This window comes from Scyliorhinus torazame, chromosome 11 (assembly GCF_047496885.1).
Source record: "Scyliorhinus torazame isolate Kashiwa2021f chromosome 11, sScyTor2.1, whole genome shotgun sequence".
Lineage (NCBI taxonomy): Eukaryota > Metazoa > Chordata > Chondrichthyes > Carcharhiniformes > Scyliorhinidae > Scyliorhinus > Scyliorhinus torazame.
The window spans coordinates 6,844,351-6,862,712 of NC_092717.1; the positions used below are offsets into that span (position 1 = coordinate 6,844,351).

Consider the following 18,362-nt stretch of genomic DNA (forward strand, 5'->3'; position numbering starts at 1 on the left):
CCTGCAAATTTGCCCTTTCACCTATTTGCCCAGTTTCCATTTGAAAGTTCCAATTGAATCTGCTTCTACCGCACTTTTGGGTAGCACCTCCCTGACCACAACAACTCGCTGAGGAAAAGTCAAATGTAGTCTCCGCATCGCCCCCTCTGGTTTTTAGCCAATTAAATGGGTGTCCCTCTGGTTTCTGACCCTGGAGACAGTTTCTCCTCATTCACTCAATGAAAACCCATGGGCGGGATTCTCCATTGCCCGACGTCGATATCGTAATCGCCGATCGGGCGGAGAATCCCTTCTGACGCTCAAATCGGGGTCGGCGCCGGTTTGACGCCGATTCTCCAGTCTCCTCCCCCTCCTAAATGGCATCATCGTGTCGCCCTCCCGCGACGCTCCGCCCCCGATGAGCCCGGTTCCCGACCACACGATTGACGTGTGGTCTGAGCGGGCCGGTACCCGGCGTGGTGACTGCGGACAGTGTCCAGCGGCGCCACTCTCGGCTGGAATCCGTGCCGCTAGCCGAGGGGCTTCCGCGAGTGCTGGGGGGGGGGGGGGGGACTGGGGGGGCTTGGCCAGGGGGTGGCCTGTGGGGTCGCATTTGATGGGTTGGGTCCGCGCACGGCCGCCGCCATGCTGTATGGCGTGACCGCTGCAGGTCGTCGTCCTGCGCATGCTCGCCCATGGACATGGCCATTCCCCGGCTGTGCCGGGAGTTTCACCCGGTGTCGCTGCTAGCCCCTCACCGGTCCTGGAATCGGCTCTTAGCCGTTGAAAAGGAGAATCCAGCCCCATAATTTTGAACACCTCTTTTAAACTGCCCTTAAATCTTCTCTGCTACAAGGGAAGCAGTCCCCGCTTCTCCAGGTCTCTCCACATAACTGAAGTGGCTGACCCCTGACACCTGCAGCCGTTCCAGACAACCTCCTCTGCACCCTCCCCAAAGCCTCGACATCCTTCCTGAAGTGATGCCCAGAACTGGACTCAGCGGTCCAGCTGGAGCTTACCCAGTGATTACGCAATGTTTAGCAAAAGGATTTGTGATGGATAAGTCCAGAAGTGATACAGTCCTCCGCTTTGAAGCTGGTTCAAATAAAGGTCCAAATTTGAGAGCGACTGGCTGGTATATCCCAGGGCTAACACGTTGTGTCTCCCACTGGCAGAGTGGTGGGCCATTTAAATTACCTTTACTTTGTTGGGACCGAAATATCCCACTGGGCAGGAGGAGCCATAATATTCTGGCCTATGTCCTGGGCAATGTAAATATTGCTGACCCGATGTCGAGTGGAGTTATTTTTCAGGTAACCTCACCAATCGCCTTTTGCGTATTTTAATGAAGGGATTATTTGAGTTGCGCTGGACTTCTGTCACAGACCAGGACCGCGGGACCAGACGGTACCATCCAGTCCCACTCTACTCCGAAGGAAAGCTGTCTGCCCTCTTTCACCCCTCCCATTATCCCCTTCTCTCTCTGTCCTGGGGAGTGGGGGGGGGGTCTAGGTCAATGTTTGGCAGTTAGCAGAGCTGCTAAAACCCAAACCCCCAAGGTTCTAAATACAAAACCTAACCCCAAACCCCAAAAGGTCAAACTGAACCCAAACCCAAAAACAAAACCCCAAACCTTTAAAATGGAACCATCAACCAAGACATCAACATTTCCCTCTACAGCACTAACAAGTGGTCATTTGACTTTCATCCTATCCCGAGATTGAGGGATTTCTTTTTTTTAAATTATTGAAAGAAATGTGAAACTATTTTAAAAAGAGTTAAATAATGAAGACAACAGGTTTTATTAACAGTGAGTTGTTAAAAATACGAGCTGGAATATGTCTTTCAGCAATGAGGATTATGAGTTGAATTGATTCAGGTGTCCCGGGGACCTGCTTCTACAACTTATGACCATCTCAATCACTATTCCAGTTTGAAAGACATAACAATCAGTTTTAGTATGTCTTACTGTCAAAGTTTTTTAATGGAAGTTTTAAATCTACACTCAATGAGGTCACATTCTCGTTTTGTTTGGCAGCTTTGAGATGTACTTATCAAGATTACATTATTGTATAATAATACTTCTGAGTCCAAAATTTACTCTGCACTTCTTTGCCATAGAGAGTGGTTCGGCCAAATCGTTGTTTTATTTTCCACAGCTGTGTGTATATGTAGAAGGAAAAGAAGCAGGATAAAGGAAATGGTTGGAGTATAAGAAATGAGGTGGACGACTGCAGATTTGACTCAAAGAGGCATTCTCACCAATACTGTCAGTGACAACACCAGCACTTGCAAGTAAGTTTCATCGTCAAGTCATACAAGCAGGAGTTGGTCATTCAAAGTCTCTGGACCACTCTGTGAGTTAGATGGTGACTCGTCTTAAGCGCAACTGCATTTACCTGTCATTGTTTTCCATGCCTTTCAATTCGCCTACCCAACAATGATCTATGTGGGTGGGGGGCAGTTCCAGATTTCCACTCCCCTATGTTATGCACGGAGAAGTGCTTCCTAACATCAGCCTGGGTGGCCTGGATCTAATTTTAAACTTCTACCCATTTGTTCTGGACTCCCCCCCCCCCCCCCCCACCCCCCCCCACCAACGCCCCCGAATTATGAAATAGTTTCTCTTTATCTAACCCATCAAGTCATTTAAACGTTTAAGACCTCGATCAAATCATCCCTTACTCATCAAACTCAAGGAAATAAAAGACAAGTTTACGCAACGTGCCCTCATAACTGAAGCATCTCAGTTTCAGTCAGTTACGTGCCACTCAACCAATGAAATGTCTTTTTCCAAAAATATATTTTCTTCATAAATGTTGGATTTATTAATTGTTTGGGATCCTTGACTAAATCAACTAAAATACATACTGGGAAGTAAAATGGTTTTTAGAAATACGTAGGGCTGGATTCTCCAATTTTGAGGCTATGTACGGAGGAAGTGTCTAGCTTTACGATGAAAAAGTTGGCGGCGCCCCCGCCCCGATGCTCCGCCCGGTGGGGGGCTAGCAGCCGCATCACGTAAAACTCCCGGCGTTCCCGACATAAACGGCCAGAGAATTACCGGGTCCGTGGCGGCGCATGCGGACGGTGACGACCTGCAGCGATCGCGCCGCACAACATGGTGCTGTTCGCGCGCGGACCAGGCCTCCCGGATAATGTACCCTTTGTTGCCACCCCCCACCAGTCCCCCCAGCCCTCGCCGAAGTCCCCCCAGCCAGCAGAACGCCGCCCCCCCCCCCCCGACTGTGACAGCGCTGGACACAGTCCGCAGCCGCCACGCGAGGGTGACGAATACTCAGAGCACACGTGTCCCACGCCGTTGGGAACTCGGCCCATCGGGGTCGGAGCATCGGGGGAGGGCCTTCAGGTGACGTCCTGAGGCCTTTCCTTTTTAATATAAATTTACAATTATTTTTTTTTCCAATGAAGGGGCAATTTAGCGCGGCCAATCCACCTACCCTGCACATCTTTGGGCTGTGGGGGCGAAACCCACGCAGACACGGGGAGAATGTGCAAACTCCACACGGACAGTGACCCAGAGCCGGGATCGAACCCGGGTCCTCAACGCCTCAGTCCCAGTGCTAACCACTGCGCCACCTGAGGCCTTTCCTAACAGCATGCGCTGTACTCACCGATGATGCCATTTTGGAGGGAGCGGATCCGAAAAACGGTGCTGGCCCCGACTCGGTCGCAAGTGGGGATTCTCCGCCCGATCGCCGAATACGATTTTGGCGTCGAGCGACGGAGAATCCCGCCCAATGTCTGCGAAAAGTATAATCAATGTTATAAAAATGAGTAACTGTTGAACTATTAAGGTCATGTCTGCACATACCATCAATGTTTCAATGTCAGCTTTACCTAAAGACACAATGGGCTGGATTCTCCGTTTCAGCGGCTTCGTGCCGGCACGGCGGAGCATGTGTGGTCTTTTACGACCAAAATAATCGGCGTGGACCCCTCACTTTTTCCGGCACCGGTGAGGGGCTAGCACCGGCGGCGGGTGAAAGTCTCGCCTCCCGTGCCGCAAATGGCCGGAGAATGGCTGGGTCCCGGGTCACGTATGTGCACAGCTGACAACCTGCAGCGGTTGCGCCATACAACATGACGCCGGCTGTGCGCGGACCCAATCCACCATCCGCAATTTCACAGCCCACCCACTGGCCTCCACCAGTCCCCCCAGTCCTCGCAGAAGCCCCCCCCCCCCGGCCAGCGGCACGGATCCCGGCTGAGTGTGGCGGCGCTGGACACAGTCCACAGCCGGCACGCCGGGTTCACGATTTGTGGGACCACATATGTCTCGCGGCGTCAGGAACTCGGGCCATTGGCGGCGGAGCAGCGTGGGGGGGGGGGGTGCGGCCGATGTGGCACTAACGGCATTGCGACTGCGCACAGTGCAGGTCACAATGATGACATTTCAGAGGGGCCCCGATTTCGGCAACAGAGCCCATTCTTGCCCGATCGCCGAACACGATTTTGCCATTGGGCTACGGAGAATCCCGCCCAATACGTACGGATATGCCACTGTACTGAAGACAAATTTAGCACATTGAGCAATCCAGTAACATAGTCAAGCTAGTGACTAGTCACGATGTAAAGACGTTAACCGTGATAACTCGCGTGGGAAACTACTGTGTCAGGAAAATATTAATTAATCTTGAGTAAATGATTAATGTTTAATTAACTAATCACCTGTTGAGTGATTGACACCTTTCTGAACGAATCAGGGGGGATCTTAGCGGAGAGTTAGAACCAATGAAAAATGAGTAAGGGACTAGACTACAGATAAGGATTTCCTTAAGAATTTCATCATATAGTTAATTTTTGAGAAGAATTCTAGCCTTACGGAATTCTTGAAGCATCTGTTGAAATTACTTTTATTCTGAAGTATTTTCTTTACATTTTTCTTATGTTTATATTTTTAATGATTTTTAGCTATGCCTTGACAAGCTTATGTATTGCTTTGATCTAAGTTTTGATTCAGTTCTTTTGCAAGTGTATACAGTGAATATTAGCAATAAAAGTGTGCTTTGGACACCTCCAATCAACCGGACTGATTACCTTCTTTTTGGGAGAAAAATAAGAGATCCTACGATAAAGTTAATTTAAAACTATGTTACACAACATTGCAAAATGTGCAAACCGTTTCTTCCAGCACTGTATGTTACTCACCAACTTTCCAATTGGAGTTCAAATTTACAACATGTGTCAAACATACAGACCAAGGGCTTTTACATATCTGTCGGTTGTGCTATGACAGAATGGCCTCAGACGATGTCCTTTCCCCACCATGCCTCTGAAGTGGTTGCCCCAAGTTTTAGTTCATCTCTCAGTCATCTTGGGCTGTGGAAGGTGTGACATTTACCTGCATGGTGTCATAACCTGCATGGAACTTACAAAGTGGCAATGGTTAAACTCCCCGTGATTCTCACTGAATACTAGCTCCCCCGTTAAAGGGGGCAGAAAACCCATAACCATGTATAGCTAAACCTCTGTATAAAGTCGGCCTATTTGGGTACCGACATAGAGGAGAGACCTGGCTGGGATCTTTCATGCCGTGTAAATAATAGTTATTGTGAACAAAACTTTATTTCCTTCTACAACTCAAGTGTGGATTCCCTTTGTGGTCTACTAAACATGCATTGTAATGTAAAATTGCTCGGCAGAGCAAGGGTTAACAGGGGACTGGCAAATAGCACCGCCCACGGTATGATGTATAGAGTCACATGGTAAGAAATTCTGAGACAACAGTTTAGGAACAGAACTCTGTAAGTATGCGGCCTACCATCCCAGCAGTGGCAGCACATTGATGACCACACCTTGGTAAACAATTTAAAGACTAGCAATAAACGGTTCATGTATAAATATACAAGTCTCAAGACCTCCCCATTGAGACATGGCTGGGCACCTTATTAAAACAGAATATGCCACAGTTCAGCAGAGATATGAAACCTTTTAACTTCAATTGTAGTATTACATCCAAGTTCACTTTTAGCCAAACCCTCCCTGTTGGAATGGTTTGTGCCATTAATCTGATTACATGCCGGCTAATTTGCACCTATGGGGAGTGATTCAACTAATTGGGAACACAGTACCTCACGAATGCGTTTGGCCGTGTGTTTCCCAGTGCTCGCAGCGTTGAGAAACACATGGCTGTACAACGCAACTCGCATTGTATAAAGGGACCTCAGCGGGAAACGCACGGCCAAGGCCCCACATAGCCCCGTTTTGTACACTGAGGTGCTCCGCTCGCCGGAACTCCCCACTGTCGTGAGAGATCGGGTCGCCATTTTTAAATGGCATCCCGATCTCCGAGACCCCTGAAGCGATCCCCTACCCCTCCAGCCCGAACACACAAACCCACTATGGGAGGGTCCTTGCCCCCCCCCCCCCCCCAACCCTACCGCACCCCCATGCAGGGCACCCCCAGCCTGATCACGCACGTGCACAAATTGCCAGCTTGGCACCTTGCAGTGCTACCCTGGCAGTGCTCATGCCAGCTGGCAGTACCACCTGGGCACCTTGGCAGTGCCAGGCTGGCACCCAGGCTCTCTCCAGTGAAATCGACGATGAAAATCTCTCCAGTAAAATCTACGCTGAAAATCTCTCCAGCGTAATCTATGCAGTTCTCTCCGGGGGAATCTCTCCAGCGAGATCTCATGTCTAGTGCAATGCACCCTTATGCTATATTTCAGAGCCTTAGATCCCAAGGCCAAGCACTGGGTACCAGAGGCAACATGTTTGCTAAACACCACTCTAGATTTATACTTGCATATAAACTTGAGGAGGCAGACAATAAATAAGGCCTCTTAAGGGTAATTGGGACAAGTGTGTTATTACTGTGGAAGGTCTGGTGGTGCAGTGGATCGTGTACCTGCCTCTGTGCCAGAGACTCTGGGTGTGAGCTCCAACCCAGGTCTTGATGGCCAGGCAAGGTGGGTTCATAACGTGGCCAGACTGGTTGAGTGTGATGGAACGAATGTTGGAGCCTCTGCCATAGCTGCCAACTACAACATGCATGTGAAATGTTACCACAGCAACTTGTTCCTCTGAATGAACTGTAACACACCACAGGCACTTTATTACTTCAATCAGTTAAACCCAAGTTTTTAAAGCTTGGAAATTGTGTGGCGGTTTGCAGGAATTTATAGTGTTTATAATTTGGTAAGTGTTAGATGTGGCCCCAGTGGGAAACTCTCTTCCCTCCAAGTCAGCAAATTGTGGGCTCACACCTCACTCCAGAGACCCGAGGGCAAAGTCTTGGCTGGTACTAAAGTAATTCAAGGCGACAAGTTCTCCCTGGTGTCCTGGCTCAGCATTTGTCCCTCAATTAGCATCGCAAATATTATCCAGTCATTATCCAATGGCTTTCTGTGGGATTTTGCTGTGTGCAAATTGGCTGCCACATTTCCTGCATTAAAATGGTGACTACACTTCAAAATTATTTCATTGCCCAGTTGTAAAAGGTGGCATCGATATAAAATGCGAGTCATTGATTGCAGCTTAATGCAGGTAGCGGAGCAGTGGAGCAGATGATGGAACAGTGTTAATGCCACTGGTTTAGTAATGCAGATGGCCACGCTAATACTCTGGAAATACAGGTTCAAATCCCACCAGGGCAACTGATGGAATTTCAGGTCAATTAATAAAATCTGGAATGTAAAGCTAGTCTCCGTAATGGTCCATTGAAACTGTCATCAATTGTTGTACAAATTACCGCCCCTTTTAGGGCAGGGAATCTGCCTCAGTGATGTGGTTAACTGGATGTGCCCTCTGAAAGGGCACAGCCAGTCAGTTGTATTCAAGGTGCCAGCTCAACTCCACTTTCTGGCAATTAGAGATGGGGAACAAATGTTGGCCTCGCCAGTGGTGTCCACTACCTGGTGTGGTGGAACACGGCTCGAGAGATTTGGCAGCCCAGCTGAAAGTCCATCGCTTTCAGTGGGACCAGACAATCCTGGCAGCCCAGAAGACAACAAACTTGCATTTATATCCATAGACTCCCTACGGTGCAGAAGGAGGCCATTCGGCCCATCGAGCCTGCACCGACCCTCTGAGAGAGCACCCCACGCAGGCCCATTCACCTGCCCTATCACCGCAACCCCACCCACCCTGAAAATCCCTGGACACTAAGGGGCAACTTAGCGTGGCCAATCCACATAACCTGCACATCTTTGGACTGTGGGAGGAAACCGGAGCACCCGGAGGAAACCCACGCAGACACGGGGAGAACGTGCAGACTCCGCACAGACATCCAAGGTCGGAATCGAACCTGAATCCCTGGTACTGTGAGGCAGCAGTGCTAACCACTGTGCCACCGTGCTGCTTTTATTTCTTAGATTTCATAGAATTTACAGTGCAGAAGGAGGCCATTCAGCCCATCGAGCCTGCACCAGCCCTTGGAAAGAGCACCCTACTCAAGCCCACACCTCCACCCTATCCCCGTAACCCACTAACCCCACCCAACCTTTTTGGTCCCAACTCCAAACCATCTGTGTAAATTGTAAACAATTGTGGTCCCAATGCTGGCCCCTGAGGCACATCACTAGCCACTGATCTACAATCAGAAAAACACTCATTTATCCCCACTCTTTGCTTTCTGTTAGTTAATTAACCAATCCTTCTATCCATGCTAATACATTACCCATAGCACCATGCACCCTTATCTTATGCAACAGCCTTTTGTGCAGCATCTTGTCAAAGGTCTTCTGGAAATCCAGATACACCACATCCACCGGTTCCCCATTGTGCACCACGCTCGTAATGTCCTCAATAAATTCCACTAAATTGGTTAAACATGACCTGCCTTTCATGAACCTATGGTGCGTTTGCCCAATGGGACAATTTCTATCCAGGTATCTCGCTATTTCTTCCTTGATGATAGATTCAGGCATTTTCCCCACAACAGAAGTTAAGCTAACCAGCCTATAGTTACCCGATGGAAATAATAAATTCACAGAGCAATTTACTGTTATATCCTGGCCAGATCCTAATGGCTGGGGACATTGTTCCTTGGGGAATATGAGTTCCTGCAAAGGGGGGGCTGCAGGGAGGCAATCATTCACAGTGCAGCTGTATAAATAGAACTGGCCAGAGAATAGTGAATTCCTGCCAGTGTGTACATATTGTTGTAAATACAGTTACTTCCCGTTTGACTCCACAAACTCATGCTGGAATCTTCGTGGCCCTCCCAAAAATGACCATGCACCATGTCTCTGTGAATAGTGTATAGCCGCAGATTCAGTTCCAATTTCCTGTTGACTGACTCCAATCATCATGTTGCAGCTGTACAGAACCTTAATTAGGCCACACTTGGAGTATAGTGTTCAATTCTGGTCACCACACTACCAGAGGATGTGGAAGCTTTCGAGAGGGTGCAGAAGAGATTTACCAGGATGTTGCCTGGTATGGAGGGCATTAGCTATGAGGAGCGGTTGAATAAACTCGGTTTGTTCTCACTGGAACGACGGAGGTTGAGGGTCTGATAGAGGTCTACAAAATTATGAGGGGCATAGAGTGGCTAGTCAGAGGCTTTTGCCCAGGGTAGAGGGGTCAATTACTAGGGGCATAGGTTTAAGGTGCGAGGGGCAAGGTTTAGAGTAGATGCACGAGGCAAGTTTTTTTCACAGAGGGTAGTGGGTGCCTGGAACTCGCTGCCGGAGGAGGTGGTGGAAGCAGGGACGATAGTGACATTTAAGGGGCATCTTGACAAATACATGAATAGGATGGGAATAGAGGGATACGGACCCAGGAAGTGTAGAAGATTGTAGTTTAATCGGGCAGCATGGTCGGCACGGGCTTGGAGGGCCGAAGGGCCTGTTCCTGTGCTGTACATTTATTTGTTCTTTGTTCTTTGTTCTATCTCCTCTCTATCTGCTCCACAACTATTGCGGCGCATTCCCTCTGCTAAGTACAATAAGCCTTTTTGACGTCTTAGATCCCACATGACAGATTGTTGTAAATCAGATGCAATGAGCTCCAGTTCTCGGATCTACGTTGCCAAGGGGTGAGACTCCAGGAATAAAATATTCAGCAGATCTACCCCAGTATTTTGGAATAAGTGAACGAGGGATGGGCCGGGGGGGGGGCGGGGGGGGGGGGGGGGGGGGGGGAGCAATAACATTCAAATTGGCCTCGCAAAAGGAGTTTCGAACTTGGGCTGATACCTTCGAATGAAACATTGATCCGGACAACAGTCATGTTAATAGATTAGCATCAAGTGACACAGAAGGAATCGAAAATTAGTGTGATTAGTTTTCACTGGAAGAATTGGGTGTGAGTGGAACTGTTAACCCAGAACAGCACTGGGATTCATACCGGAGAAAGTTAAATCAGATGACTTTTGGTTTTTTATCCACTGTACTTAATCCAGACTTTGACAAAGAAACAAATCACCTCATGCAAACACCAGTGAATCATTCTGCAACATCAATTCAAACATTTCACTGAAATTAATTATCCACAATTCCAATACACCTTTCATAACTATTTCTAATTTCCCATAGCTATGATGTCAAGCTATTTCATGTATCAAACATGCCTGACACTTTGGCCGAGGGTCAGGGGCAGACAGGGCAGGATTACGGTACATAGAAACATAGAAAATGTGTGCAGTTGTAGGCCATTCGGCCCTTCGAGCCTGCAGCACCATTCAATCTGATCATGGCTGATCATGCAAATTCAGTATCCCACTCCCGCTTTCTCTCCATACCCCTTGAGCCCTTTAGCTGCAAGGGTCACGTCCAGCTCCCTCTTGAATATATCCAACAAACCGGCCCCAACAGCTTTCTGTGGGAGAGAAGAGGTTCTTCCTTATCTCAGTCCTGAATGGCTCACCCACTCAGGGAGTGCTGTCCTGTCAGAGGGTTAGTACTGAGGGAGTGCCGTACTGTCAGAGGGTCAGTACTGAGGGAGTGCTGTCCTGTCAGAGGGTTAGTACTGAGGGAGTGCCGCACTGTCAGAGGGTCAGTACTGAGGGAGTGCTGTCCTGTCAGAGGGTTAGTACTGAGGGAGTGCTGTCCTGTCAGAGGGTCAGTACTGAGGGAGTGCCGCACTGTCAGAGGGTCAGTACTGAGGGAGGGCCGCACTGTCAGAGGGTCAGTACTGAGGGAGTGCCGCACTGTCAGAGGGTCAGTACTGAGGGAGTGCTGTCCTGTCAGAGGGTTAGTACTGAGGGAGTGCCGCACTGTCAGAGGGTCAGTACTGAGGGAGTGCTGTCCTGTCAGAGGGTTAGTACTGAGGGAGTGCCGTACTGTCAGAGGGTCAGTACTGAGGGAGTGCCGCACTGTCAGAGGGTCAGTACTGAGGGAGTGCCGCACTGTCAGAGGGTCAGTACTGAGGGAGTGCCGTACTGTCAGAGGGTAAGTACTGAGGGAGTGCTGCACTGTCAGAGGGTCAGTACTGAGGGAGTGCCGCACTGTCAGAGGGTCAGTACTGAGGGAGTGCTGCACTGTCAGAGGGTCAGTACTGAGGGAGTGCTGCACTGTCAGAGGGTCAGTACTGAGGGAGTGCTGCACTGTCAGAGGGTCAGTGCTGAGGGTGTGCTGCACTGTCAGAGGATCAGTACTGAGGGAGTGCCGCACTGTCAGAGAGTCAGTACTGAGGGAGCGCCGCACTGTCAGAGGGTCAGTACTGAGGGAGTGCTGCACTGTCAGAGGGTCAGTACTGAGGGAGTACAGCACTGTCAGAGGGTCAGTACAGAGGGAGTGCTGCACTGTCAGAGGGTCAGTACTGAGGGAGTACAGCACTGTCAGAGGGTCAGTACTGAGGGAGTGCCGCACTGTCAGAGGGTCAGTACTGAGGGAGTGCTGCACTGTCAGAGGGTCAGTACTGAGGGAGTGCTGCACTGTCAGAGGGTCAGTACTGAGGGAGTGCCGCACTGTCAGAGGGTCAGTACTGAGGGAGCGCTGCACTGTCACAGGGTCAGTACTGAGGGAGTGCAGCACTGTCAGAGGGTCAGTACTGAGGGAGTGCTGCACTGTCAGAGGGTCAGTACTGAGGGAGTGCTGTCCTGTCAGAGGGTCAGTACTGAGGGAGCACCGCACTGTCAGAGGGTCAGTACAGAGGGAGTGTTGCACTGTCAGAGGGTCAGAACTGAGGGAGTGCAGCACTGTCAGAGGGTCAGTACTGAGGGAGCGCCGCACTGTCAGAGGGTCAGTACTGAGGGAGTGCTGCACTGTCAGAGGGTCAGTACTGAGGGAGTGCTGCACTGTCAGAGGGTCAGTACTGAGGGAGTGCTGCACTGCCAGAGGGTCAGTACTGAGGGAGCGCCGCACTGTCAGAGGGTCAGTACTGAGGGAGTGCTGTCCTGTCAGAGGGTCAGTGCTGAGGGAGTGCTGTCCTGTCAGAGGGTCTGTGCTGAGGGAGTGCCGCACTGTCAGAGGGTCCGTACTGAGGGAGTGCCGCACTGTCAGAGAGTCAGTACTGAGGGAGTGCCGCACTGTCAGAGGGTCAGTACTGAGGGAGTGCCGCACTGTCAGAGGGTCAGTACTGAGGGAGTGCCGCACTGTCAGAGGGTCAGTACTGAGGGAGTGCCGCAGTGTCAGAGGGTCAGTACTGAGGGAGTGCTGCACTGTCAGAGGGTCAGTACTGAGGGAGTGCCGCACTGTCAGAGGGTCAGTACTGAGGGAGTGCCGCACTGTCAGAGGGTCAGTACTGAGGGAGTGCTGCGCTGTCAGAGGGTCAGTACTGAGGGAGTGCCGCACTGTCAGAGGGTCAGTACTGAGGGAGTGCCGCACTGTCAGAGGGTCAGTACTGAGGGAGTGCCGCACTGTCAGAGGGTCAGTACTGAGGGAGTGCTGCACTGTCAGAGGGTCAGTACTGAGGGAGTGCTGCACTGTCAGAGGGTCAGTGCTGAGGGTGTGCTGCACTGTCAGAGGATCAGTACTGAGGGAGTGCCGCACTGTCAGAGAGTCAGTACTGAGGGAGCGCCGCACTGTCAGAGGGTCAGTACTGAGGGAGTGCTGCACTGTCAGAGGGTCAGTACTGAGGGAGTACAGCACTGTCAGAGGGTCAGTACAGAGGGAGTGCTGCACTGTCAGAGGGTCAGTACTGAGGGAGTACAGCACTGTCAGAGGGTCAGTACCTAGGGAGTGCCGCACTGTCAGAGGGTCAGTACTGAGGGAGTGCTGCACTGTCAGAGGGTCAGTACTGAGGGAGTGCTGCACTGTCAGAGGGTCAGTACTGAGGGAGTGCCGCACTGTCAGAGGGTCAGTACTGAGGGAGCGCTGCACTGTCACAGGGTCAGTACTGAGGGAGTGCAGCACTGTCAGAGGGTCAGTACTGAGGGAGTGCCGCACTGTCAGAGGGTCAGTACTGAGGGAGTGCTGTCCTGTCAGAGGGTCAGTACTGAGGGAGCACCGCACTGTCAGAGGGTCAGTACAGAGGGAGTGTTGCACTGTCAGAGGGTCAGAACTGAGGGAGTGCAGCACTGTCAGAGGGTCAGTACTGAGGGAGCGCCGCACTGTCAGAGGGTCAGTACTGAGGGAGTGCCGCAGTGTCAGAGGGTCAGTACTGAGGGAGTGCTGCACTGTCAGAGGGTCAGTACTGAGGGAGTGCCGCACTGTCAGAGTGTCAGTACTGAGGGAGTGCTGCACTGTCAGAGGGTCAGTACTGAGGGAGTGCCGCACTGTCAGAGAGTCAGTACTAAGGGCGTGCCGCACTGTCAGAAGGTCAGTGCTGAGGGAGTGCCGCACTGTCAGAGGGTCAGTACTGAGGGAGTGCAGCACTGTCAGAGGGTCAGTACTGAGGGAGTGCCGCACTGTCAGAGGGTCAGTACTGAGGGAGTGCTGCACTGTCAGAGGGTCAGTACTGAGGGAGTGCCGCACTGTCAGAGGGTCAGTACTGAGGGAGTGCCGCACTGTCAGAGGGTCAGTACTGAGGGAGTGCTGCACTGTCAGAGGGTCAGTACTGAGGGAGTGCTGCACTGTCAGAGGTTCAGTACTGAGGGAGTGCCGCACTGTCAGAGGGTCAGTACTGAGGGAGCGCTGCACTGTCAGAGGGTCAGTACTGAGGGAGCGCTGCACTGTCAGAGGGTCAGTACTGAGGGAGTGCCGCACTGTCAGAGGGTCAGTACTGAGGGAGTGCCGCACTGTCAGAGGGTCAGTACTGAGGGAGTGCCGCACTGTCAGAGGGTCAGTACTGAGGGAGTGCCGCACTGTCCGAGGGTCAGTACTGAGGGAGTGCTGCACTGTCAGAGGGTCAGTACTGAGGGAGTGCTGCACTGTCAGAGGGTCAGTACTGAGGGAGTGCCGCACTGTCAGAGGGTCAGTACTGAGGGAGTGCTGCACTGTCAGAGGGTCAGTACTGAGGGAGTGCCGCACTGTCAGAGGGTCAGTACTGAGGGAGTGCCGCACTGTCAGAGGGTCAGTACTGAGGGAGTGCCGCACTGTCAGAGGGTCAGTACTGAGGTAGCGCTGCACTGTCAGAGGGTCAGTACTGAGGGAGCGCTGCACTGTCAGAGGGTCAGTACTGAGGGAGTGCCGCACTGTCAGAGGGTCAGTACTGAGGGAGCGCCGCACTGTCAGAGGGTCAGTACTGAGGGAGTGCTGCACTGTCAGAGGGTCAGTACTGAGGGAGTGCCGCACTGTCAGAGGGTCAGTACTGAGGGAGTGCTGCACTGTCAGAGGGTCAGTACTGAGGGAGTGCTGCACTGTCAGAGGGTCAGTACTGAGGGAGTGCCGCACTGTCAGAGGGTCAGTACTGAGGGGGTGCCGCACTGTCCAAGAGATAGGACCAAGAGAATTCTCTGCTGCCAATGTCTATCATTTTTATGTGACATTTAACCCTGGCCCACTCCGCCCTCTCCGGTGTCTGTACAAGATTCCAGGACATTATCGAAAGACAAGCTGGGAGGACATTTCCCCTGTTTCCTGGGAGAGAATATTTATCCCTGAACCAGGATCAGCAGTGTGGTAATTTAGGCCTAGATTTAAGCCCAATGAAAATTGGGTATATTAAATTAAGGAGTTGGGCACTTTAAATCAAGCCACAGACACTCCAGCACTTAGCACCATGGGAATCCAAACTGGCCAAGTTCGAATACACAACCAACAGAACATGTCTGGACCTGCGCTGTCAACCGCCCATCAGGAGATCATCACACCCTATTGATTTGCGCAAGGCCGTTGTCAAAGCCCTGCTCGGGCCAGACGCTCGGTCACCGAGTTACTTTGTATGGCAACATGTTATGTGCAGACCACAGCGCCAACAATGCCCCAGTTGTCCTGCCAACAAGTCACTAATCGGACCATTGGGTGCTGTGACCCCCTTCTGAGACCTCATTGACTGGAGGTCAAGGGAAATTGCGAAAGGGAGGAGGGATAAACACAGACACTCAAGGCACGCCAGCAGCTGCGACTCGAGACACCAACCACCGTGAAGGACGACCCTGGACCATCCAGAGGAGAAGGAGGAAGAACCGAGCAGACCCAGAAGAAGAGGATCAGACCAGACCGAAGACCAGGCCATAGCTAGGAGACTGTAGAGACCAACATATGGATACAGACCAATATCCGCTTGGGTACTTGTCAGTCACTCAAAGTTAAGTCAAAGTCCATGCGTTAAGTTTGAATCTTGATCATTCTGTAAAAGTAACTACTATAACTAATATTAACTGTGTGAATTAATTAAACGTTATTGTATTACTAAGAAGTCGCCTCGCAGTTCTTTGTCCACCATTCTTAGGGTTAAAAACACACCGTGTGGCAAGGCACAACAGGAGAAACAGATTATGACAATGTTGTTAATGGGATCCTGCAGTGCACAAATTGGCTTTACGTTTCCTACATTACAACAGTCAACTTCAAAAATGTTTAATTGTTTTTGAAACACTTTGGTTTGTGCTGGCGCTATACAAATGAAAGTTCTTCCATTCTATCCATTTACGGATCTGCTCTCATGCAAGCAAATCTGGAGTTCAAGATCTCGCAAGGTAAATATTGTCAATACCATTTGTTAGGAAAACAAAGGTAGATTTAAGGGATTTAGATGTGTATTGGTAAACATTAGAAATAAGTTTAAGTGGGTTAAATTTCATGTTTCTGTGTCTGGGAGGATAACCCCGACAGTTAGATTCATGCTGGGCAAAGGTTTGTATGAGTGAGGTTTGGGTAAGTTCCAACTGTGTTTTTATGTTGCTAGGGAGGGCTAAGCAACCAGGGCCTTGTAAGGTGGAGAAGCTTTTAGTTTTAGTTTAGTTAATTTAATTGTAGTTGGAGGTAGGTAGTGAGACAGACGGCAACTCTCACAGCTCTGCTAGAAGCAGTTGGTTTGGAAGGCTAGAGGGGAAACATACCTCTCAGTTTTGCTAGATGAAAAGCCATACTATGGAGTAATGCAGAAGAAAACAAGTGCAGAGATCTGAATAGCAGCTAGCTAACAAAACAGAGAAATTAAGAGAAGTTTCCAAGAAGTCTGAGGTTAAAGGTACTAGAACAGGGAAATGTTCAATAAAGGCAGACTGAGCTGAGAAGAAGGCTGGGATGCCAGAAAGATTATCATAGATTATCATAGAATTTACAGTGCAGAAGGAGGCCATTTGGCCCATCGAGTCTGCACCGGCTCCTGGAAAGAGCACCCTACCCAAGGTCAACACCTCCACCTTATCCCCATAACCCAGTAACCCCACCCAACACCAAGGGCGATTTTGGACACTAAGGGCAATTTATCATGGCCAATCCACCTAACCTGCACATCTTTGGACTGTGGGAGGAAACCGGAGCACCCGGAGGAAACTCAAGCACACACGGGGAGGATGTGCAGACTCCTCACAGACAGTGACCCAAGCCGGATTCGAACCTGGGACCCTGGAGCTGTGAAGCAATTGTGCTATCCACAATGCTACCGTGCTGTTCTGAAGTGACTTTCAGATTTGTGAGATTTTACTACAGCCTGTGGAACTTGAATTGAAATAACTATGGAAATAGGTTGCTGGGTCTCAGAGTTTAAAACAAAACAGAAAACAAAACTAAAGAGGTTGGTGTAAAATCCTGGGCTAGATTCACAGTTTCAAGTGGAGTGGAAGCTTTGTTTAAAAGTGTTATTTGGAAAATCTGGTCTAGAGTTTGGATTGCAAACCACTAGGGAGAACCATTATTGTGAGAGAAGATTTTAATGCTTGTTTTGGGAGGGGAGTTTTGGAAATTCTCATGTGATCATCATCTTGGGGGGTTTCTGAGGCGACATCCACAGACACGAACTTGGGTTCAGAGCAGAGAGTGTATTTGACCACAGTCAGCTTGTGCGCTTAAAAGACATTTTTTATGTTAAATGTGACCATTGCAGATTAAGTTGTCCTTTGTAATCCATGTTAATCGTTAAAGCGGTGTGTAATTGTTATGATAAGGGGGGAAATAATAATAATAATCTTTATTATCACAATTAGGCTCACATTAACACTGTAAGAAGTCTTACAACACCAGGTTAAAGTCCAACAGGTTTGTTTCAAACACTAGCTTTCGGAGCACTGCTCCTTCCTCAGGTGAATGAAGAGTTAAAGAGGTGTGAACATCGCGCGACAATTGCCAGGCAGGAATGTTCCCTTCCAGTCGGGGAACACTTCAGCAGTCAAGGGCATTCAGCCTCTGATCTCCGGGTAAGCGTTCTCCAAGGCGGCCTTCAGGACCCGCGACAACGCAGAATCGCCGAGCAGAAACTTATAGCCAAGTTCCACACACATGAGTGCGGCCTCAACCGGGACCTGGGATTCATGTCACATTACATTCATCCCCCACCATCTGGCCTGCGAAATCCTACCAACTGTCCTGGCTTGACACAATTCACCCCTCTTTAACCTGGGGTTACCCCATCTCTGGATCTGTAAAGACTTAATTACCTGCTAATGCTCGCATTCCAAGCATTGTCTGGCATCTTTGAATCTGTCTATATATGTGTTTCTGGAACCTACCTCTTCATTCACCTGAGGAAGGAGCAGTGCTCCGAAAGCTAGTGTTTGAAACAAACCTGTTGGACTTTAACCTGGTGTTGTAAGACTGCTTACTGTGCTCACCCCAGTTCAACGCCGGCATCTCCACATCATGGCTACATTAACACTGCAGTGAAGTTACTGTGAAAATCCTCTAGTCGCCACATTCCGGCACCTGTTCGGGTGCAGGGAAGGAGAATTCAAAATGTCCAATTCACCTAACAGCACGTCTTTCGGGACTTGTGGGAGGAAACCGGAGCACCCGGAGGAAACCCACGCAGGCACGGGGAGAACGTGCAGACTCCGCACAGACAGTGACCCAAGCCCGGAATCGAACCTGGAACCCTGCCGCTGTGAGGCAGCAGTGCTAACCGCTGTGCTACTGTGCTGCCCAATAAAAGATTAAAGGAGTTTTGTACAATAATTCAACTTTTCATGTTCGATAAATGTTTTCTCCGTG

General features: G+C 50.1%; 1 protein-coding gene across 2 annotated transcripts in view; it reads right to left on the minus strand.

The window, feature by feature from the left end:
- Positions 1-18,362, minus strand: part of LOC140385077 (angiopoietin-1-like) — a 200,973-nt gene that overhangs the window by 84,094 nt on the left and 98,517 nt on the right. The window contains exon 1 of one of the 2 annotated variants that reach the window (XM_072466880.1): positions 3,615-3,788. The exons of the other annotated variant lie outside the window; for it this stretch is intronic. Coding sequence (XP_072322981.1) covers positions 3,615-3,626 — 12 coding nt within the window. The 5' untranslated portion in view covers positions 3,627-3,788. Of the gene's footprint in view, positions 1-3,614; positions 3,789-18,362 lie in introns of those variants that run through there. 2 annotated transcript variants of the gene reach the window in all.